This window comes from Clinocottus analis, unplaced genomic scaffold (genome assembly GCF_023055335.1).
Source record: "Clinocottus analis isolate CAN_PGR_092001 unplaced genomic scaffold, fCliAna1.0.p SCAF_1, whole genome shotgun sequence".
Taxonomy (NCBI): domain Eukaryota; kingdom Metazoa; phylum Chordata; class Actinopteri; order Perciformes; family Cottidae; genus Clinocottus; species Clinocottus analis.
This window is the reverse complement of record NW_027175820.1, coordinates 19,133,177-19,156,973: the sequence shown is the minus strand read 5'-3', so window position 1 is coordinate 19,156,973 and position 23,797 is coordinate 19,133,177. Positions and strand designations below refer to the sequence as shown.

Here is a 23,797-nt window from a genome sequence, read left to right as displayed (position 1 = left end):
ATCCATAATCAAAATATCTGACTGACGTTAGTTTATTATTTCGTACTTCGTACTTAGTTTGTTAAAGTTATGCCCAGCAAACTCTTTTTGATTACATGTTTATATTGCAAAAAAAAATCTAATTAATAATATGAATGTGTAGTACTCCTTACCAGTTTACGCTCAGAGTTTATCCCATAGAAAGCTTCAAACATATCGCAGGTTTCCTCGTCATAATCTTGACTAATTTGTAACAAGATGAGTCAGAAGCTCACGGATGAATGAAGTCACTGTGTATAAATGTTAGTGTGCCCTGTCTTGATGCATTGTTTATTCATGCATCTAATTCACTTTGAATTTCCTCCTTTTAAAAAAAAAAAAAAGAAAAAGAAGGAAAAAAAAATCAATCCTCCATCTCTGTCTCCCTTGGCAACAGGTTATAATCCATAGTTACGAGGAGCGGTTGCTAGGTGCGTTGCCAAGATACAGACCCTTCTCTCCTCCACTGGTGCTACGTCGGAGGCCACCGGGTCCTCGATGATGGCGGAGAGATGAGAGACGGGTGAAAGGATGACAGGACACGGGACAATGAGGAGAGGAAATGGACACACACACACACACACACACACACACACACACACACACACACACCTGACAGAGGCCGCGTGAGCAGAGGCACAAAGACGGCAGAGACGAAGACGGGATGAAAACGAGAGCAGAGAATGAAAAGTAAACACAAAAAGGATAATGTAACGGTCTAAGTGGGCAATCTGCACACCCCTATTTGCCACAGCCACATTCTAGTGTCTCTGGGTTTGTGTGCATCGGTTTGTGTGTGTGTGTGTGTGTGTGTGTGTGTGTGTGTGTGTGTGTGTGTTTATTTTGCGGCATATGAAAGGCAGACGGTGGAAAACAGAGTTAGATGGGGAATCTTCTTTGACTCCTTGAAAAGCCTGATATTATATATATGTGTGTGTGTGTTTGTGTATATATGTATATATATATATATATATATATATATATATATATATATATATATATATATATATATATATATATATATATAAAAAGGATAAAAAAGCACTGGTGACTTCAATCACTGAATCTTTTGTGTATTGGCTTTTTTTCTTGGAGTAGGGCAGGAAGTGAATCTCAAACATAATAACAAGGTGGCTTGGAGTATAGCTAGCATTTATAGGTGTCTTCTGTTGGACATACATGAGAAAAAGAAATTGTGTTATCTTCACCATGTGTTTTTTTTAATTTTGTTTTATTACATGGATGGCAATCATTCTAAACACACGTGTTGATGTTTTGAAACTAATGACGCTGAGAGTCTGAAAAGTATGTACTTTTTGGATGTGTTCAAGTCGAAGACTGTTATTTGTCCCCAAGAGGCAATTGCTTTTGCTGCAGTAGAAATAAAAAACAACAACACAAGGCAAGACGCACAAGATAAAAAACAAAAACGTCGTAAAAAAAACACATACAAAATACGAGAGTGCAAGGTGAACACATGAAGTACAAAAGTTACAATCTTATTGTAAAAAAAATAAAGTAAAACAGAGATGTGCTGTTGGAGATATAACTCTGTTGAGCAGTGCAATGACAGATGACATAAAAGACAATTAAATCTGTTACTTTTGGCTAATTGTCGTCTAAAATGGGAACCAGAGGACAGGGACTTCAGTTCTAAGTGCAGGGGCGAGCACTGCCGGATAAAATGGATTCTACCTTCTTCACCAAGCGTTTGTTGGTGTGTGTTGGTCGTGTTTGACCTGTCGGACGTCGTCACATGTTCACGCAGACATTGCTCACAGAGATGGTAACAGCTCTCTGTTTATTAGTGCTCACGGCCATATAACCACCTGAGTTACACAAGCTGTCATTTTATTATTTTCTTTTTTTCCTCCCCCAAGGCTGATCCGATTAGTATGGTGATGACAGAAACCCAAGGGAGCGCTTACTCCTCACGAGTTTTCTTGTTGGTCGATCGAAAGAATGTTCTTTCTTGCTGAAGCCGCCGGAGCCATCTGCCGCTCCCAGCGCCGATTATCCCCCGCGTGTCCCCCAGGGGGCAGTAGCAGCGTGCACACGACCACTCGGCACACTCCAGTCTGCCCTGAGATCAAAGGCACAGCGCTCCTGCAAGCCCAAACCGCCACCATCGCCCTTCTCGCCTGTCTACCTCAGTACAAGTTTTCAGCAGTTTCATATATATATATATATAAATATATAAAAAAAAAGAAGAAAAAAAAGTATATTAACATGGTGTCATAGAATGAGAAGTCGACCACAAAAGCAAAGCTCTGAGCGCGCTTGGTGCGGCTCTGCCGTGCCCATCGCTTCTGACAATGTTATGAGGAAGATAATTCTCACAAGCAAATAAACAGTGTGTAACACCCCTGTGGATTCTTCTTTTAGGTTGGGTTATTGTGAGCGTATTTCACTGATATTGTGTCATCCGGTGAGGGAGAAAGTATCAGGGTTAGTTAAAGGTTTGGCTTTTGATCTCCTTTGAGAGTGCAACTGAGAGGGTTCATAGATGATCTCGAGCAACTCTTTTCATTCTGTGTAAAAAAAAAAAAACAACACTTACGTCTGTATATAAATGTATTAATAAATTTGCAATTTATAAACACCTAATTTTATCAGTTGGTTGAATAACTTATCTGCACTCTCAAGTCTCTGTTTTACTTCGATTTTCTCTGAACCTACTCATTTGAGGAACAAAAGGCTCGTGAGAAGTACAGAACACGTTCAATAATTTGTTATTATTAATGAAATGCATTGCATTTGAAATCTTAATTGTTGGCTGCCCAGTGTGATTGCTTTGTACCCAAACAAAACCAAAGTAGACAAAGAGGTTAAATTAATGAAGTGCTTGTTAGTTTGTCAAATTAAGAAAAGAAAACATGTAAATGTACATGGCTGACAAGAAACCGCCTGAATCCTTTTTGCTAAACTGCCTGTATTTTTTGTATTTATTGTGAAAGGCATCGCGAAAGGTAATGCAAATGACTTTGGATTAAAGATGGACCTCTGGCTCAGTATCTGTCTCCAGCTCAGCAGCCTCTTCATACTGTAGGCTTTGCTCCGAGGAGAGACCCCTGTTGGTTGATTGGAATGACTTCCCTAATTGGATTCAATTCCTAATTGAAACGTAATAAAAATGCATCAGTAGACGTGGCGCCAACAATTACCTCATGCAAATCTCTTGATGAATTGACGTGAGGGGCGTAATTGCAGCTGTTAAAAAAAAGAAATGCATTGATTTCTGCTGGAATAACATCAATTCAAATCAGTTCACTCTCGTGCTTCAACCTGCGCGCGGAAAGCATTTGTCACCGCTCAGTGTCCCCGTGACCAGATAGACGGAAAAAAATGGAAACATCTGCACCCTGTCACGCGGGTATACCTCAAAAATGATTGTGCTTTGTGCGAGCCTCTGTTTCAAATATGTTACATCCATGCACGTGCAATAAAGTATTCTCAACACTTGGAGACGGGAAACAAAGGGAGACATGCCTTTTGTTCTTTGTTTCTGTTTCTACTCAGATGATGCACAGGTTATGGCTTTGTTTGGTTTGTAGAGCAAACATATTCTGCTGGGGCTGTACCACACACACACACACATGCACGTACACACACAGTTAAATACAGTTAGAGGAAAAAATATATTAAATCAGATCCACGCAGAAAGGAACTATGAAGGCTTTTATTCTCCCCTCCGACAAACGTTCTGAACATTATCCGTCTGTCTGTTTAGAGAGAAAGAGTTAAAACGTCTTCTGAGTTATTGCCTCCCGCCGTAGTCATAGCAACAGGTTAATAAGTATAGCTTCTCTCATCTTCCTCTGTTGCTGCACAGGTTGCTAAGATACAAATAGCATCGTGGACTCAGTGGACTGCACGGCAAAACATATTGTGATACAAATGAACTTTAAACATCGAAAAGTCGGGTGAAAGGCAAAGAGCTCAAAGGAATGTAAAAAGGGGGAAACTCCAGCGTTACACCTTCAAACACAGAGATTGCATCTACCGAATTTGACCTAGCCAGACTCCCCCCCCCCACCCCCCCCCCCCACCCCCCCCCCCACCCCACCTAAAAAAAAAAGAACACATCCAAAACAAAATTGAACACTTTCTAAATCCAGCTACCTCATACCTCGGAGGCTCGTGGTTGGCTCGTGTCTAAAGGTAAACGGGCCAATCGGATTTGGAACAGCGTGGCTGTTCCTAGATGCGCGTGTGAAACCAAGGGCAAATTAAAGCGTTGCCTCCAAGTTGCATCATTCTCCCCTCACAGCTCTATTAGTAGGCTAGCCACAATGTCTCTTTACGAGAGCTCCTCTCACAGCAGAATTAGGCACACTCCCCTGCAGTGCTCTGTCTTTTTTATGGACCACACTGGCATCATGTGTGCCAGTTCCTACAGGAGCAAACTGCAGTTAAATTACTGGGAGAAACGCATGTCTGGGTGCCTCTGCTCCTCGTAAAGTAAGGTAACAAACAGCAGAGCTGCAGCGAGATGTGGATCTTCTTAACCCCAGATCAGTAACATTACAATTCGTAACACCGTCACTAGTGTCGGGTGTATTTCACCCGATAAAAAATACTTTTGAAGAAAGGCTCAAGATCAGGTGAGGAATTAGGGAATCGATTAAATGATTAAATATATAAATAATGTAACTATGAACTTGTTGAGACATGTGAGCCTTGTCCAGTGAAGAAACAGTCTCCCTGCAACGCTAATGTTTACCCGACATTGTTTTACCCTCTATCACTGACGTCGGGTACACTTTGAATAAAAACAGGGATTCCCACGCCCGCCTTCAAAAAGGTCAAGGACCCACACAATTTAGACACAAGCAACACAATGAAAATGACGTCACCGCAATTGCACGGTCAAAAATCACCTTGACGTTAGTGTTCTCGGGTTGATATGATGTGGCTGGACGAATTCCTCACACGTAAAGCTATACGCGAATCAGGGTCACGGCAATCTCAAAGCGGATTCCAAAAGATACAAAACGAGGCCCTGTTGCTATCCCAACTTTTTTTTTGTCGCTGCCCTGGACTCGTGTCTCCGTCCCCCATCGGGTAGAGGCTGCAAAGTGCATTGATTAAAAAAGACGGACCATCCACACTGACACAACAAACGAACAAACAAACGGACAGCTTGACTGGAGGAAGCTGTGAGGCCGCAGTAGGGAGCACTGAAGTCGTTTTTGATGATAATGCTTGATCCCTCTGTTCTCTCTGTCACCGGGCCTCATGCTTTCACTTCGGCTCAGCTCAGCTGTCAGCCGGCTCGGCTACTCATTCAAGTGCCACACACACACACACACACACACACTCACACACCATCCTACGTGGCAGGATTGTGCTCATGCTCTTTCATAATTATTACAAACTGTGGTGAAACATATGATATTATTTATCCAATAAAACATACGCGCACGTGTATCGTATTTCATAAATTAGTAACTATCCATGTGGGGTAATTTGGACGCTTACGAGCAGCAATAATTGTGTATCTGTGTGATTAAGACAGTAATCAGAAAGTAATGACACTTCAGTGTGATTTATGAGAATGGATGAAATTTCACAGCGGAAAGGTGGCAGGTTAAACAACATTGACCCTCCAAATACCAAGAGATTTAAACAAAGGCCAGAGATAATACATCAGCTAAACAATGGGGGGGGGGCGGGGAGGAGAGTGGAAAGTGTGTGTCTCACAGCGTTGGACGGAGCAAGGCGTCTGGAGGTCATACAAATCCAGGCGGTGATTAGGTTTCTATGCTTCTGATGGGTGGACCGCAAGTCAGCGCCGGATGAAAGACGACGATTCTCTTGGTTCATTAAATTGCTGCACTTGATTGTGATGTCACAAGGGTGGTGAAACCTCCGATCCCCCACACATAGTGAGGAAATATAATTCCCCAAATTGCGGCTGCGTGGCTTTAACCACGGCAGCATTATTCCGCGTGCATCTCCAGACGAAAGCCACACTCTCCCCCTGTACCGATTAATGGCTCTCCGCTCCCACCGGGCTCCACGCTGGTTTGGGTTCATTCAATCTCTGCCTTGATTACTCGATTGGACTCATTGATTGGAGTGGGACTTTAATGACCTATTATCTCAAGTGTTAATCAGGTGTCGACAGACAGCTCTCTGTGGGACGGGGCAAGGGCTGAGGGCCAGAACGGACAGGACTTGCTGGACTCCTGCCGCTCGGATGAGTCAAGGGGTTGGAGAGCAGCGTGCAGATGCACTGCTCTGCAAGTTTCCCTCTGTTGCACAGTCTGTGCGCCTCAGTGACATCATCTTTAGTGTGCCCGGGTCGTCTATGACTCAGATGTTTTGGTGCCTTTTTTTTCTTCTTCTTCTTCTTCTTCTTTTTTTACACGCTCATTCTCTCTCACGTTATCTTCCCTTGTTACAGTTTTACCACCCTGTGAATTATCTCGAAATGAGGCCGAAAGGAATTGGGGTATAAAAAAGGAGGCCTGTGCATGCCCTCAATGCGTTCTCTTTAGTCTATGGATGGAGTTACGTAAATTAACCTTCTGGGATATTACTCATTAGAAAGGCCAGAGGTTTTAAAAGGAATAAGGCCCATGACATTAAGTTCAGTATCTGATTTTAGTTTGGATTGAGATTACTTGCACACTAGTGATTGTGGTCAACCACATCATCAATTTAATATTTTCCTCCAAACTGGCTCTATCAAGAATTAAAAGGGTATTGGATTATGAGGATGAGCAAGAAACCTGTCTGTGTTTTTTTGATGCGTTGTTTGTTATTTGAAAAATTGACGTGAGTTTTACAGGTAATTCATCTGCAAATTTAATTGTTGCGGTCTGTGGTTTTCTGTCGGCTTGTTTTTGAGAAATAAATTGAGTTGCTGTAGTCGTTTGTAGAAAGAAATCCTTGAAATTGCAACCCCTTGAAAGAAGTATGAAACTTTAATTTCGCACGCAGCTTAATGTGTCTTTTTTTCTTTGCTAACAGTTTTTCTGTCGGTCTTCCCGTGCAAAACAAAGAGAGGGCTGCAAGTCCACATTACACCTGTCTGCATCAGCTCCTGTATCTCCAACCAAAATCTCTTTTGTCTCCCCCTCCACCGCACCGCCCACTGCATCCCTCTCTTTAATTATCTCCCTTTTCAATCCCGGCATCTTCAACTCTCATCAATGCTTCTTAATTTCCATCAATACCACTGCAGCCAAAGCTCTCCACACCTGTCCAGTCACCATGGCAACCTCACCTCTGACAGCAAAGAGCTCTGTAAGACATGGCGTGCTGTATTCCCCTTGATTAGATATTGATTAAGCTTTTGTAATACATAATAGGATCAAAGGGATTGTGTAGCTTTGCTTACCCAGGTCTTCTTCACACTTTCATTTAGTTATAATCTTTTGTTATTTCGGGAATCTGAATGTTAAGAGGGATGGGATTGAAATGTGCCACCCTTTGTCATAGCCAGCCAGAGCCTCCTTCAGGGACATGCTTTAAAAAAGAAGAAGATAATTTAAAAAAAAAAAGAGGTGTCAGAGAGGAGGCATAAATACTCCGCTATGCAAATCTGCAATTTAAAGACAGTGATGACAGCACATTCAGTTTCCTGAGTGCCGTAGCTTAAGCTTGGTGCCTGCAACATGTTTCCCATCACAGAACATGCTAATAGGCCTGTTGGAGTGTTCAGAGGCTCCCGAAGGCTTGAGTGTCCCTAATGGGTGCAGTGATAGATTAATGGACGATAAAAGTCCAATGCTAAATGCATGGTAAGTGACAAGTGATAAGTCAATATGGTAAATATTTGTGTAGGACATAGTTAAGAAGTTGAAAGGCCATTATTCACAATTACCCACAAACACACCATTCCATGATATAATGAGGCGCTTGGCATGAATTTAAAAGTGCATTAAAGTAATTACGTAGATTGCATGTATATATTTGCAATTTTGTTGTCATTGATGGGTACTTTTGCGTACCTGTGCAAAGCACTGTATGATTTTGGATGTCGCCAAAAAACACATTACCCTCCACACATACACAGCTGTTAATGATGCAACTCATTTGAGGACACTACAACGACTGAGATGGCTCTTTTGAACACCATCTTTTATTCTCACGTGTGCCTGCGTCGTCTGCTGTAATATTTGAGCTCCGTAAGACCACCCCAACCCGATCGCCAATGAAGTAAATGCAACCAAGAAACGCTCCAGCTCGACAGGAGGTTGTGTCTTTGTCAAATTTACACCAAAGATTTACAGGGATACAAGGTTGAGAGAGAAGTGAGAAAAACGATTTTCCCTTCCCCACACAGGGTAGGGGAGTCAGAATTGAGGATAAATCCGGGAACCGCAAAGAATCATGTTTGGAACAATCTGACCTTTTTTTTCTTTACAACTCAAACAAGGATAAAGACAACAAAATGTAATAACTTTCCCCTATCCAATCCATACTTCATGATTATCCCTCACTCCAAAACATTAGAAAAAATGGAACTGTCAAAAGAGTCTTGTTGTTCCATTTTCTTTCCCTTGGCCCCCCTCCTGGAGAGAAACAAACAAACCCCTGTTAGCACATTTCATTAGCTTTAGGGGTTACAGAACAGATTGAGTATCGACAACGGTGGCTGTCGAGGCTTATGGCTCAAAGGCAACAGTAGGGGGAAATCTCAGGGGTAGGAGATGCAATCGAAAGGACCAAAATCTTTCAGCAGGACTCACTCGAGGAACAATCCAGTTTGTCATGTGGAATCATGGAGTGTCTGCCGCACAATGAGAAAGGGTCCCCGGGGACCCGGCACGGGAGTCAACATGTGAATAGCTCAAGAGTTAGTGCCCCGACTGGCCACTCTTTGCTTTTTTTTTATCACCAGCAAATTTAGCAACCATAAATCTGTTTCCACACCAATGCTACGACACGGACGCACCAGAGAGGCCCATAAACAAGAAATGATGTTAGGCGTCTGGGGATGGTTTGGTCATTGATGTTCCCCGGGGTGTCATATTCTGCTCTGGGAACAATTACTGTCGGGGAGTTTGATGTTTTTTCCTCTGTTGTGATGGACAGTTGCGAATGCTGGAAACTGTTGAACCATGTTGATTTGCAAAGAAACAAGTTAAATTATCTCACGCGCTGTGCACAGCGGGTTTCCGGGGTTAGTTGTGAGACCCAAACATTGGAAGGGCTTTTCATTCCCCTGTAATAGGTTTTGAGGCGTCTGTTGACTGCTGACTGACTCAGAGGGTTAATGAGGGATGAGGAGCCTCTGGGTCATAAAAAGGACACTGGCTATATAGGCTTCAATGTGACCTGACCCTTCTTATCATAACGTCTCTGTCAATAAAAAGCAACATGAGGAAAACCTCTGATTGATCGATTGACCTCCTGTTTTTTATTCACAGACAATAACCAGCAGCACACATTGCACCTGCTTTTGTTTCCACTGTAACACCTCAACGAGACACGGGCTGAATATCCATTTCCCTTTAATCAATTCACAATTTATTCCCCTCCCTCTTCCAATCTCCCTACCATTTATTATGCATTATTCGCCCTTTTTAAACGATTTTCTACTAACCGTCTCATCTAATTTGGTATTCGGATATGGTTAGCGCTGTTAGCTCAATTAATACAATGACATGTCCTAAATGCATTCTCTCCACAACCCAAGTGACAAGAGGACGCCGCGCACTTCACATCTTTGCAAACGGCGCGATGCATGCGCACCATGATGGATCCAAACCTTCAGGAATTATTTAATCAAGCTATGTGAATAGATACAAAAAAGGAAGGACAAAACAGGCTCAATCTTCTACAGGACTGTGCTTTATTTTAGTCTAAGCAGAATATAATGAACTAGAGAACTACAGAGTTCAGGAGCACTATGGGAGATATCACTCCGAATCAGGGAAACGGATCCGCACCAACGCTATTTCAAATTACATCTCTGTTTAACACAAAAAGAAAACAGTTTGTTCAAGTCAAATGATAAAATAAATTATTATTCATTCCATTCATTGTGAATATCAATACCCAACTATATTATGATTAATTCATTTTGCATGGGAACAAACGAACAGGATGGAATTAGATAGTGAAGCTGGGAATGTAACACTTCATGATACTAAGATCCATGGTGCAAAATCACCTATGACTAAATGTGGATTCTTTAAAGGCTCTCATTGAATGCTTGATTGGAGCAAACTGCTCAGTTAGCTGAGTTTGTTTACATTTTGGTCCTTGTAACCAATGGAAATGGAGGTGGATGACCACGTCCGTATTTGTGTCAGAATGGGCTTGAGTCAAAACTGACTCTGGCGAAGGGTTTGTCTTGACAGCATCTTTTTTTTCATTTTTTTTATTTTTTTTATTTTTTCACTTTTTGAAGATAGAACATTTGGCATCCCCAGAAAAGAGTGTATATGACCACTGCTCACAGGTAGTACTGTCAGAGAGAACAGGCTGGGTTTAAGGCAGAATTCACTCCTCACATTAACAAATCAACCTGACTGGAGTAAAACAATGTGGCACTATCTACTGTTGGTACAAAGTCTTCAGAGGATCGAGTCACATTCGATAACAAACTGTGGAGGCTTCCCATATAGGTAAGAACGGAGAAGATACAAATCAGAGAAATGTCAATGATTACCACCAACCCTTCTTAAAAATAAATACAAGAAACAACTAAAAATCAACAACACAATTACACTTTAACAGAGAAAGACAGGAAAAAATAAAAACATTTGAGGAAACCATCCATGGCTTCAAAACAATGAGATATGAAGGCATCGTTCTCGAAACCAATCTGACTGCAAAGTTTGATATTGTTTTGTTTTTGTATGCCTTTTTTTCCCCTTAAAAACAACAAAACATGCAATGTTAATTCATTTTAACTCAGTTGTGCAATGGAGTTAGTTTTCTGAATTCATATGACCGGTATCAATCATCCTTTTACAGTGCAGTTTATAATTCTTGAATTGATTCAGGAGCTTTCAGTCAGCAACAAAAAAAAATCATCAGCGTACATCTGAATAAACCTCATGACATTGGGTCTATCCCAGCTTCAGCAGATCATACCAAAAGGAAAGAGAAAATAAAGAACCAGTTACCAATATGAGTATAAAATCCCATTTCTAACATCAGTGCTTCACTAAATAAGAAATAGCATCATGTCATCTTCTGTTTTGGATAAATCATTTAATAGGTTCCCTCTCTTAGTTTCATTGAAATATATTAACAATTCTTTTATTTTTTTAAACGTTAGACCATGATCTATTGTACGGCCTAGAAAGAAGGTTCAACATAATTGAAAAATAAGCTATATTGTATGTACAGGAGTAACGCAGCTGTGTGATCAGCTGATCTGTGACAGATTGGGTCAAGCTGGCAGGTGGTTCTGCTGGGTTCTCCAATAACTGCTCTCTTGTTCCTCCGTTTCCTCCGATCTCAGCCTGACCACGTCCATGTGGGTTCCACCATGTGTATTAAATGTTCGATTCCCAAATGATTTATGTACATGTTGAACAAACTGTCACGTGGAGATTATTTTTGCCAAACTAACTTCTTTAAATGTTGTAAAAGCCAAAACTTGTGTCGCGGTGGCTTTTTTTTTTTTTTTCTTTTTTTTTTTGTCGCACTGTCAAGCAGTAAGCATGCAGATGGATGAACTCTACTGTCACTGTCATATCTGTTCATCAGCCCCAATTGGACTAATCCAATTACCGCACAGGCGATCTTTCTTCTGTCAGAAAAATCATGACATGTCGGCGTACAGAATCTTAATTAACGGATCACTTCGGGGCTGTGGCTTAAGTTTGACACTAAGTCAAATACTCTCTAAGCCTTGGTCCGACGCTTAGGGTTGTAGGATGCATGTTCAGAGCCCAAACTTAAGGGGCTTAAAAGAACTAAAACTCTCCTAGATCCCTGCACTGCTGTGGATACATTTTATAGTGACATCATTGTCCCACAGAGTTGGGGCTTCTCAACACAAGCTGCTATACAGCCTTTCACAGTTTTTTTTTATTTTATTTTATTTTTTACATTTTATAGGCTATTTACATGAAGGAATAAAAAAAATCTTTGTCTTCGTCACTGTCAGCCATGTTGTTGAACATAATCGCACACCACCAGTGATTCACGGTGCGTCGTTGGGTGGAGGATGGCATATTTTTTGTTTGTTTGTTTACTAGTTTGAATTGGGTGGCGAAACTGCAAATCCAAAGCACAATTTAGTTGGTTCATCGGCCTTTCTGCTGGCTCGGCACTCCCCTGCGATGGGATGCGATCTTACAGCACTGACCTCATATTAGTGATTCTGCTCGACCTCCCTCCGGATCAGGGGTAAGGCAAGGCTCTGAACCTCTCCACTAATCATGACATCATAGCGCCTGATGCCCTGAGTATTGGGAGTGATTTTGTGGAGTTTCAGTTTAGCACACAGCACCCCCACCACCCAGTGCCTATTTCCACCTAAACCTCTTTCCAAACGAAATCCCATTTCCACAGCCAAACCCGCCCTGCTCGAAAGTGAGATGACGGAAAAGCTCTCTCCCAAAGCAGCTATTAAATGAGAGGCATTAATTTCTTCCCTCCTGTCCAACAGGTTCCTTTAATTATCTCTCCACTTTCAGTCAATTACATTTCACTTCCTTTCCTTGACAATTACTGCTATTTTAGGGTGAGTGTTATGCACCCAGCGGGTTGGAGACTCATAGACATGCTCTAGCGGTTCTCTGCACAGCCCGCCATTGGCTGGGTGCCTCTAAGGACACATGCTCTTCTATACGACGACCTCATGAGCAGAGCTGTATGTAGTGTCAACTGAGGATACGGGTACACGTGCATACACCCCCTCCATTCTCATTGGACGATTCAGGGTCAGAGTGAGTACATGCATCAATGGCAGATAACCAAGTGGTCACTGTAAGAGACCTGGTTGTACTTGTGCACTAAACCACTCATTGGGAGATGCTGAATAAAGGTAATTGTATGGCCACGGAGAAGAGAATCCAAATGCGTTGGGGGATATAGACATCATGTTTGACTTTGCCTTGTAGGTTTTGCCTGCTGGCGTGCTAAACGCTGCACTCTCACAATAAATTAGATTCATGCTAATTATTTTAGGCTACAATGTCAAGTTACATTTTCTATTTGTAAATTAGAGGACACAAATCCAATAACGCTTGGGCAGCAGCTTGGTGAGTGCCTGCTGGGTCCACATTGGTCGTGGCTCTTAGAGGTGAAACATAGCCTGGACTAAAACCAGATGCAGTGAGCTGAGCAGGCAGAGACTTGTGTCAATAAATGAGGGGAATGGAAAGATCTAAAAATCCATCTCTTCTACTTTTGGTTACTTCGAAGCATGTTTCACGGCTATTTCTGTTTTGACTGCACTTCCCTTCAGTAACAACCTCCCCGGGGTGTAAAAGTAATAACAGCACCCTTGTTAAAAGTGTTGAAGTGTTGATTTCACATTGCCTAATTTAGCCCTGGCATAGCAGAGAAGCTACATAAACACTGCACTGTAAGCCAAGCAGATATGTCAGGATATCCAGGCTAGGCTGGTTCTTGGCTCACTGGGGACTCAACCTGCCATTAGCAGTGAGTGGGAACCAGTACAGCATCTGATAAGACAAGGTTCATGTTCAGCCTGACAGAGCCTCACTGGCAGAAGGTATTCTAAAGATGTCGGAGACAAGAACAGGACATTTCATTGCTCATGGAACATTAGATTTCCCATCGATTAGTTCAGCTCCACATGAATAATGAGCGTAAGCGGTTTGCAGAACATGGCTTTGTTTTGACCTACTTCACTTCACAACAATGCATGTAGCTTCCTGCATTTCCAACTAACATCCGATCAAGGGCTGAGAAGGAGGACAGAGTGTTAACCTACTTTCACTTGAAGGCAATTTTTTTTTTTTTTTTTTGAAAGCTGTCATTTTTTATTTTGATTGGCTATCTGAATCTGAATTGAATCTGAAAAGCTACCGTGCCTCACACATATTCCAAACCTACAGCACTGTGCTTTGCAGGTGTCCCAGCAGGGATACAAGCAATACAATGAAATGATTGTACTTTTATTGTGTAAAATATTGTGGCTTCTCAAGAAATAATTGAGACTCAAGTTACATGCTGAAAAAAAGAAGCACAACAACAAAGTCCTCAATGCAGCTTCTTCTATAGAATTGAGGATTTCCAGCTAAATTGTTGGTCTCGACCCAACTTTAAGCAGCTACTGTTGTGCTAAAGGAAAAACAAGTTTCATACCTTTTATTGTCCTTTTATTGTCTGCCTTTCTCTTTGAACGTTTGGCAATGTCAATATTAACACCATGCTATGATATGGAAGGTTTTATCCCACATCCTTGGGTAAATTCAACAGTATTATTGGTGCCAGGTCAGCTGTCAGCAGCCTTGCCAGGGAGTAGGCACAAACATAATTCTCTCTAATCTTCCTTCTGTCATCCATGTGCATTCAGGGGACCATCTCGCCCGTCGTTTGGTCCAAGTGATTATCGCTGTGATTTTTCACTTGGTTGCTGCTAATGTATAGAGGCTGGTGATTACAGTGTGATTAGAGGGAAAGGTGAAATAGCATGTCTAATACGGTGCAGGCGATAATTGAAGGCTAGTGAGTACAGACATTAGCCGGGTTTAGAAATGCTGTTCCGAAGGGAGAGCTGTTGAACAGTTGGGCTGAGGTTTGGAGAGGCGTCTCTGCTCTTCGGACAGGGGAAAGAGAGGAGGTACATGACACTCTAATATCAAATCCAAACTGTTTGCTTATTCAAACGACAAAGAATTGTATCGGGGTGATAATATGCTGGCACACTTGTATCAGTCCCACCTTTAGTGATTTGGAATATAGGTCTGCTCTGCTTTTCTCTGTGAAGAAAGCTAGAAAAAGAGGGATGAACGGCAAGCAGGGAAGTCTCAGTAGTAAACAGAAACGGGTTGGACCGGAGCCTAAATTACTAGACCCCAATATATTTTAACCTTTTGAGCATTTAGCACATATATCTCTTGTTTGTCACCAGAAGCTTGATTACGGCTTCAAATGTTCTGGATTAAGCCATTGGCCATCATCCCGCTGTGGAAGCATCCCTTTAAAGGATCTCAATGTCGTGTTTGGGTGTTGACTTCCTCCCTTTACCTCCCTCTCTCCTTGCCGAGCCATGCCTCTTACCGCCAGCTGCCAGTGCTCAAAGAGCTGGTGTACGGATGTGAGCTGGTGTTCAACAGAGAAAATTGGGAAGTGTTCAGAGTGACTGATACAGTATCGCTCCTCTCATTCCAAACATATTGATCTGCTTTTAGAAAAGAGCCCGCATCCAGAGCTCCTAAAACAGTCTAAATAAAGGCTACAGGACTCTAAATCAAGACATGACAGTATTGGAGTGCTTTACGCTGTCCTGTCTGGCGTCAGTGTCGGAGAGGCTACACGCATGCTGAATGATGGTTAAAGGTGACTGTTAGATCTAATTTAGATAGTCTGTTTAAACAGAGCTTTTTCTTTTCTTTTTTACTCCTATAGGCTTTATGTATAATATATGAAGAAAGCAGGTCAGGGAACATGTTAATAGTGTAATTAACATTATATTTGACAGAGCTAGATGAGCTCTAAAAGCCTGCACTCCTTTGCCATCAATACGGTAAATCGAGTAATCTTTAAAGAAGTGTTTGTTTGTATCTACCCAAGAGACAAGAGGCCATTTTTCTCAATCTGGGGGTTTGCAGCAGCTCCGGTGGACACACACATATCCTTGGCATGTCAATTATATGAGTCCTGGTTGTTTACAACATGAATACTTTTGTTTTTGACAGAATTCCAACACCATAAGGGCCATTTTATATTTATATACTGAGTTCATTCTGCTGGCAGTTTCAGTAGCTGTCACCTTACTCCTCCTCCCTTTCTGTTGCCCATCTTATGACCATCCATTTGTCCATCTCTCTTAGTTGAACCGTCACCCTTTCAAACAATTTGTGGCTTCATAATTCACACTCCTTGTTGCAAATACAAAAGGTCAAGAAATGAAAGAAAAAGAAACAAAAAGACTCCCCATGTCCATTTTGCTTGGTCTTTACAGTGGATTGTCGCTTGAACACAAAGGCTACTGAGAAGCCTCAAACGTCTGCACCCCGTCCAGCACGGACAGTAAGTTCTGTCTTTTCTTCATTTTTTTTTTTTTCTTCTTCCAGAACAGTCTGTTCATAGCTGTCAGAGAGTGCGGTGACTTATACATCATGATGAGCGAGATATCCAGTGGCACCTTAACATCCAAGAAAAAGAGACTCGTTGCGTACAGGGGCAGATAAATGTCCCCCTCCTCCCTCCTCCCCCTTTCCTCTCCTTGCCCACTTTTCATTACGACTTCAAGTATATTTTTTTAAACAACAGCAAAAGTTAGCAAATCTACATTTTTTTTTCTAATCTACTTTACTATTCTACAACCTGGTGCTAAATCAGCATCCAGAGCAAAAGATCACCCCTTATACTACGATGCCATGTCTTTTTTTTATACATTATTTCCATTTTCTTTTTTATTCGTACTTACAGTAGGCCACTGGATATTGATTTAATGATTTGACTTTTTTTTTTTTACTACGAGTAAATTGTAATACTTGCAGCTACAAGGTATGAGTTTTTAAATATATATTTATATATTTATATATTTATATTCTTTTAAAAAGCGTTTAGTCCTTTGGTCCCTATTTCCTAAGGAATGATGCATGTAAATTATCCTGGATTCTCCTCTTCTTCTTCTTCTTCTTCTTCTTCTTCTTCTTCTTCTTTTTCTTTTTCCTCTTTTTCTTTTCTTCTTCTCGTTTTCTTCTTTGATCCAGAGCTTGCCCTGTCACAGAGCACAACACCTGTGTAGGCACAAAAACCAAAATGGCAGCAGGCTGGTGTGTGTGTTTGTGTGTGTGTGTGTGTGTGGGTGGGTGTTTGTCTGTGTGTGTGTTTGTGTGTATGTGTGTGTGTGCACGTACACGCAGGTGTTTAGGTCAGTACTTGAGTTGGCATTTGCACGTATTTATACATGTACAAAGTCTTTTTTTTTTTCATTTTTCATTTTTTAAGTTTAGCATCTTTAAATGTGTGTTTTGTTATTTATGTGTGTTTATCTATATCTTGTGTCAGTATGCATGCTTTGAGCATAATGAGTCTATAAAGGTTTTTTTTTTCCCATCATGTCTAAAAAACAGCAGCAAAAAGTTGGTCTCTGCAAAATATCTTCTTCCACAGACGCCAAAGCAAAACAGGGAAAAAAAGGCATTTGCGAAGAAAGAAGAAAAACAAAAACTCTGGGATCCCTCTCTCAGTCACCCAATCTTTCAGCGGGTTTCCAGCTGGATCAAGGGGCCACCCTTCCTTCATGATATGTAGCAGAGCAAGAAGTCTTTGTACTTTTACTGCACTTGTGGAAATAAGGTGTTGTGGCCCTTCATCCTGTGTGTGAGAGAAAGAGAGAGAGAGGGGGAGAGAAAGAGAGGGGGAGAATAAGGAGAGTGGATTCAGTGAGGCTGCGGCAAACATGCTCAGGGTTGCTGGCTCCTGGTTATCACACAGACTGACAGGCACAGCCAACAGCATGAGAAACAGACGGGGAGGAGAAGAAAAAAAAGAGGAGTGTGTCAATCAAAACCAGAAATAAGTGGGCTAGAGGTGGGGTTGGAGATTTGTGTTTTAACCATATGGAACAGACATCTACACTGTGACAGCACTAATCCAAGAAAGGCCTAATTTAAACTGACTACATCCCCCTGCATGAAAGGAAATACTGCTGAATGTCGTCTGAGATGTTGCTGTCATTCATCTTATTGTTAATTCATTACAAACAAACTACCAAAAGAACAAGAAGGCAACGTAAAGAAAACAAGACGAAAAGTGGGAGTGTCGACATAGTGTTATGATTATGACAGAAAAACAGATGATTGTCCAATATAAAAAAAAAAGGACATATTGGAACAAATGGTCTCTAATTAGAATCCCATGAAAAGCCAACCTATAATCTCGCCCAGCCTTTGTGTTGAAATGCTGCATTGTCACTAAATATGTCTGTGCAGCTAAGATTTGGATATGAAAGATCTAGTTTACAGCCTATCATCCCTAATATGTTGTGAGCTCTGATGTGGGTGAAGAAAGGCTACGAAATCACAGCAAATCACTCTCTGGGAGTGAACATGAAAGGGACTGACTTTGTGACGGGAACACGCGTGCCCAGACGCTCTTTGTTCTACCTTTCCATTCCTGTAAATGAGCTTGTTACCATTTCATTATAGATCCGTTTTTTTCCCTTTCTTCTTATGTGTGCCAAAGCGAGCCCAGCCATTAGCAGCATAAAGCACTCACGAACAGTCACGATTACAGATGCCCTCTTTTCTAAGCCACTGGCGTTATATACGAGCACAGAGCAGAAAAACACACAGCTTCTTTCAAAACATCTCAAGTATTTCACCCTCCAACTTTGTCACATAATAAAGACTTCATTTTTTTTTTTTGTCTCCCACAAGCTTTTCATCCTATATTATGTCCTCCCAACATACTGCCACCTACTTAGATGGTTTCATAAAAGACACCTGGCAGTTAAGAGGCAGAGTTGATGCCAGAAACACCTTATCCCTCCTGACGAGACAACCCCTCGAGTTCATTGGATAGACTACTGGAGGCAGAGTCGCCTGCAGGGCTTCTGAAAGAATAGGGCAGTACGAGTTCGATAAAAACGACTAACTCTTATCAGGGTTTTGGCCTGGAGGGATAGAAACAAACTCACTTGCAAAGAAAGGACCTCTTTCACTGTCACTCTGTTTGCTGCCTGTTCTTCTCACCGAGCGAGTAATAATTATCTCGGGTACAAGCCGAAAAAACAAGAGAGCTAATTTATCTGGTGGCTGAAAAAGCAACAGGCAGCAGCAAATACGTATCCCAGGTATTTGTATTGGTCTATATCCGCACCCTGCTCGTACATCTGTGTGTACAGTGTGCTTGTCTGGTGGACACATTTCGGCCATGCGGGTCTGCAGCGTTGTCTGCAGCTCTGCTATCGCGGCGTAATTGGTTTGCACCCTCATAAATAAATAAATGGGAAGTGATTCTCATGTTAGGAAAACAAAACAATCTTGCAGAAGTACTCCCCGTGCAGATGGAATCCACGGAGAAGTGGAGCGTCAACATTTGCCTGTGCACTCTTCGCGAACGGTGGAGATTTAATTGGCTTCGCAAACATAGGGTCATCTTGGCCATCGCTCAGCTAAACAGCTGTCGATCGGAGGGAGAAAAAGGTCCTTTTTTTTTTTTTTGCAAAGATTCAGACTTTTGTGAAAAAAAATAGCTTGCTGGGATAAAAAAAAAAAAAAACACTGTTGATGTGAATGTGAAGAAATAGATAAATGAGAAAGAAAATACAGTACATTCATACACATGAACCCCACGAGAGAAAGTAAAACATCACAAGGGCACACAGTACAATAGCACAAAGGGGTCAAAGGCCACTTCCAGTAATAATCAACCAACCAGTCAGCACATTGTTACATTATGTACAACAGGTACCAGCCAAGAGAGGCATCGTTTTACTGCACTCCACAAATTGCCAATATACAATACAGTATATAAAAGGAGGGCAGACTATAAAGAGATAGAGTTCAGAGATATCAATCAACGCCACGTCATGCAACGCAGTCACAGTCCCACCACATGACGTCATCCAAAAGAAAATGACACCATGGGTTCAACTTACAGCTGTGGGAACCTGGCCCCATGACAGGTGTGTGGGAGGGGTGTGGCTATTGCGGAGAAAGGCCACCTCCCACTGTGATTGGCCATGTCAGGTTGCCAGGTTGGTGGGGGTGCAAAAGAAGGAAAGAAACAGTGGGATTTCTCTTCCTGAAGTCAGAATTCAAAGTACCCGTTCCATATTTATTCCACACTCTCACTTATTCCGCCTGACAAATCAAATGAAGTTATTATGGTTATTACCATAACAAAAAAATACAGAAAAAAGTTGACAAGTGAAACAGAAATAAGACAAATAATCCTCGACACGAAAAGGGGCCTTTTCTTGTGCCTCAATGTGGTGGTGAAATATTCTTAGGCTGACAACATTTGCAGGGTTAAAAGGTTGAATTGATGTATTTATATTCACAAAGATAACCCTTAAGGCAGGAATGCATATTTCAGAAACTTGTCCTGTCTACAGTAATTGGATTTGGCTTGCATTGTTTGCTATGAGGGTGGCCATACAGTGAGTGCTTCAGATTTTTTTTTTTGCATTAAGTTTATCTTTAAGACACAGAACGCAATTTCAGAGTAGCAGGGCTCCTGAGACTGGCGGAAGAGAATGCTGTCTGATTGTGTTTTTAATTCAACTTCAAAGCGAAATCGTCAGTATTAGAGGGAAAGAAGGAAGCTTCTGGACTTATCTACATTTTGAAGTTTTCTTTTTACCTAAGGAACACAAAAAGAATTCATCATTCAAACTTCATCGAAGTTTTTCATTGTTGCAAAGCAGTTGGATTTAGAAAATTAAACAGTTGAACTTATTTTACGTCTTTTGCTCAAGAACTTGTCTTTTACAATACAAAACGATATGAGGGACAGCACAAATGTTTAAAGTTATTTAAAGTAGATTGCTCAAATTGTTCAAATCCGACCTCTTAATTTAAGATCCCTTTGTGAATCTATAAACCAGGAGCTGACCTCATAAACCACCGTGGTACTTTTTTCTTTAATGTTTTGATAAAATTGCTCAACAACAGAAGTAGTGTAGTAACAGACGAAAGACACAGAGAAAGACTGAACCAGACCAGAGACAAAGGATGACATGAAAACACACACACGCACACACACACACACACACACACACACACATACACACACTCACACTTCCTGATAACATGACAGAATGTTATTGCAGGAATTATTTGTACTTGGAGACATCCTGAGTACATTTCAATGACTGCCCGGTCATTCAATGCTGTTGCAGGATATTTTCCATTTGTCCATCATTGATGCGCTTTAGTAAATCAAAATCCAAGCCCTCAACCCGCACCCCCCTTTTGAGGGTGTCTGCTTTGAAAGCCTCTCTTCAATTTGCAGGACATGGCCCTATTCAAATGCTATCAGGCAAGAGATAAATGGAGCATCTATCATTTGTATTGCATACCACCTTCCATTAAGGCCTTTGTGTGGCTTTTAAAGAGTCAAATCTAAAACAAACAAATGGTATTACCATGCTTTTATTTATGGAGGAATATAATCCAGGCGTATGCTAGTCTAATGAAAAGTTGTCTCTGCAATTGGGCGAAGAGAGCATGCATCTATATTATTTTTCACTGGCAGCTGCACTTTGTAACAAATGGGTGATGATTCTTTGAATCAAGCCTGACACTGTGAAATTAGTCTTTATTGAAGGATGGTGCCACTTTAAGTAAAGCTTCTTTTTTATTATTTTGTATAAAAGCTCAGAGTTTGTAAGGTCCCAAACAATAACTGTTAGATATGAAAGGTATCTGCAACTGGATATAATACCAGCTCATATAGTTAGCCATACAGTTGCAAGGTCGCTTGTTTGCTCAAAAAAGCCGCCATCATTAAAACAATTCAAAACAGCAGATACATGTTGGCATAGTTCCCAACTATTCCAAAGTGGATTAGTGTGATTTTTCAACATTGTTTCAGTATAAAATGATCTCTTCTGTATAAACACTGGCATAGTTTGCATGAACCCTGTCCCTTGGGTCACACAACACATTTTGAACGTAGATGTTTAAATTGGAATTTTAATGGGTCTTAAAAAATATAATTTGTCGCGGTGTATATTTCTCTTTATGGATGGTCAAACCACAAGTTATCAAAGAATTCTGTTCTGCTTTGCTACAAGGTTATCTATTAAAACTAGATATGAAGACATGCACTCAATGCATAACCAAGTTAAAATTATAATACCGCAGCATTCCTATGCTACGTTTTTGTTGGTTGGCACACAATGAATGACAGATCATGAGATTGGACTGTAACTGTTTCAGTTGAGAAGAGTTGGGTGAAGCATCACTTTAACTGGTGGTTGGTGCTGGGGCCGCCATTATACAAGCCTGTAGGCTGAGTATAAGTGCTTTTCCATTAAGCATCTTTTTGTTGATTTATTTCTGCGAGCACAAACTTTTCTTTCAAACAGTTGTTTACTCATCACCCTCTCGTAAAAAGGTGTAGTACTATAATTCTGCTATTTGGTTGTCTGAATTTGTGGCTTAAAAACTCGCATCGATTCTCAACGTCATCCTCAGTAGACGGGTAATTATGCACAGCTGGGTATAGATGATGTCCTAAATTATCACTGGAGCGTCCTGTATGTACAAATTACATTTCAAACCCGAGAATAAACTAAAACAATTCAGCTCAGCTGGGAAACCTGTCAACACGTTTCACCAGCTGATTATGTGAAGAGCGCCTGAATCTAGAAAATAGTGCCCTGACGCCTTTTACCTGTTTCCCTAGTTGATCACATTAGATATTAAACCAGGTCGGTCATTGAATTGTGTCGTTCTGGGCGGTGGGATTTTGTTCTGGTTGGAAGACTGGACAGTTAGTGTCGTTCATTTTCATCTTTGCCCATTTGGGACAAAAAGTTGTCAATTGTCTTAATATACAATTCAATTTTTTTTTTTTTATGGCTTAGAATTATTTTATTTTGTCACGCTTTCTGTTCTTAATGAGTGAATATGACTTCAAATAATAAAAAAAAAGCTTATTGTGATGTCAATCGGTATTATTTTGCAGAATACTTCAACTGAGATTGGAGCCAATGCACGCTCAGACATTCACATCTTCTGCAGCAACAAGATGTCAACTATCCAAGTGAGGTTGTTTGGATTGAGAACAGGCATCGCACGGTGTATTGCGGCATGGGTGGTTTTATACCTGGGTATGGACAGCAGACGAGTCAGTAAGGTCGGTTGGCATCCTTTGGCCGCTTTAGCTGCACCTTCAGCCTCTTCATGCCTATCTGAAAGCCGTTCATGGCCTGGATTGCGGCTTGAGCACTGGACGGGTTATCAAAACTCACAAAGCCTGAGACAAGAACACAGAACGGGAGAGAGAGATGGGTGCAGAAACAAATGGGAGAATAGCAAAAAAAAAGGAACAACACATGAGGGGAGAAGAATAGGGGAGAGATGAGAGAGAAACAGAGAGAAGAGAAAGGGAGAGGGGAAGAGACAGGCGAGATGAAAGAAGAGAAGAAGACCCTTTTAACTCTCAACAATGACACAACAATAGCTCTTTGTTTTCTCTTTTCCGGGGATTAATTGAAAATCTTTGAATTAAAAAGATTACATAAAATACCACAAAGGCTAATAACACAGATATTCAAAATCAAACGAAGAAGAGCTGCTAGGAGCCGCGAGTTTAACTTGAACAGAGAACAAAAAAACACACACACACACACACACACACACACATGAAAAGGTGTTTAAAGATTAGAGAGAAAAAACGGAGTCTCATGTTGTGTGTGTGGATTTTGAGAGCAACGTCTGTAAATGTTACCTGCGTGTTTGAGCTGTGTAAGAGTGACAGGGGCTGCGTGTGCGTGTTGTCACGCACGTGTGTGACTGAGCCCGTATCTGAGTAAAGAGTAAAGGGCACGGGGGTCGTGACGAGATGCTGGGAGCAAGGTGTAGGACGGAGGTGCCTGCTGCTCTGAGTTATCACCTGGGTGTCGAGGCGGAATGAGCCCACAGCTTTCCACACCGGGACTCCTTGCCTGCTCTTATCAGACACCTCTGTGATTGACGGC

The 23,797-nt window shown here is 41.4% G+C and overlaps 1 protein-coding gene across 9 annotated transcripts in view; it reads right to left on the bottom strand.

Moving 5' to 3' along the window:
• Nucleotides 1-9,820: 9,820 nt before the first annotated feature.
• celf6 (CUGBP Elav-like family member 6) overlaps nt 9,821-23,797 on the bottom strand; it is a 133,210-nt gene continuing 119,233 nt past the window's right edge. For 8 of the 9 annotated variants that reach the window (XM_068603869.1, XM_068604125.1, XM_068604366.1 and 5 more), the window contains 2 exons: nt 22,924-23,073; nt 9,821-17,457 (listed from right to left, as the gene is read on the bottom strand). In XM_068603869.1, coding sequence (XP_068459970.1) covers nt 22,946-23,073 — 128 coding nt within the window. In that variant the 3' untranslated portion in view covers nt 9,821-17,457; nt 22,924-22,945. Of the gene's footprint in view, nt 17,458-19,744; nt 19,817-22,923; nt 23,074-23,797 lie in introns of all 9 variants that reach the window. The other variant, XR_011080146.1, reaches the window with a different exon arrangement.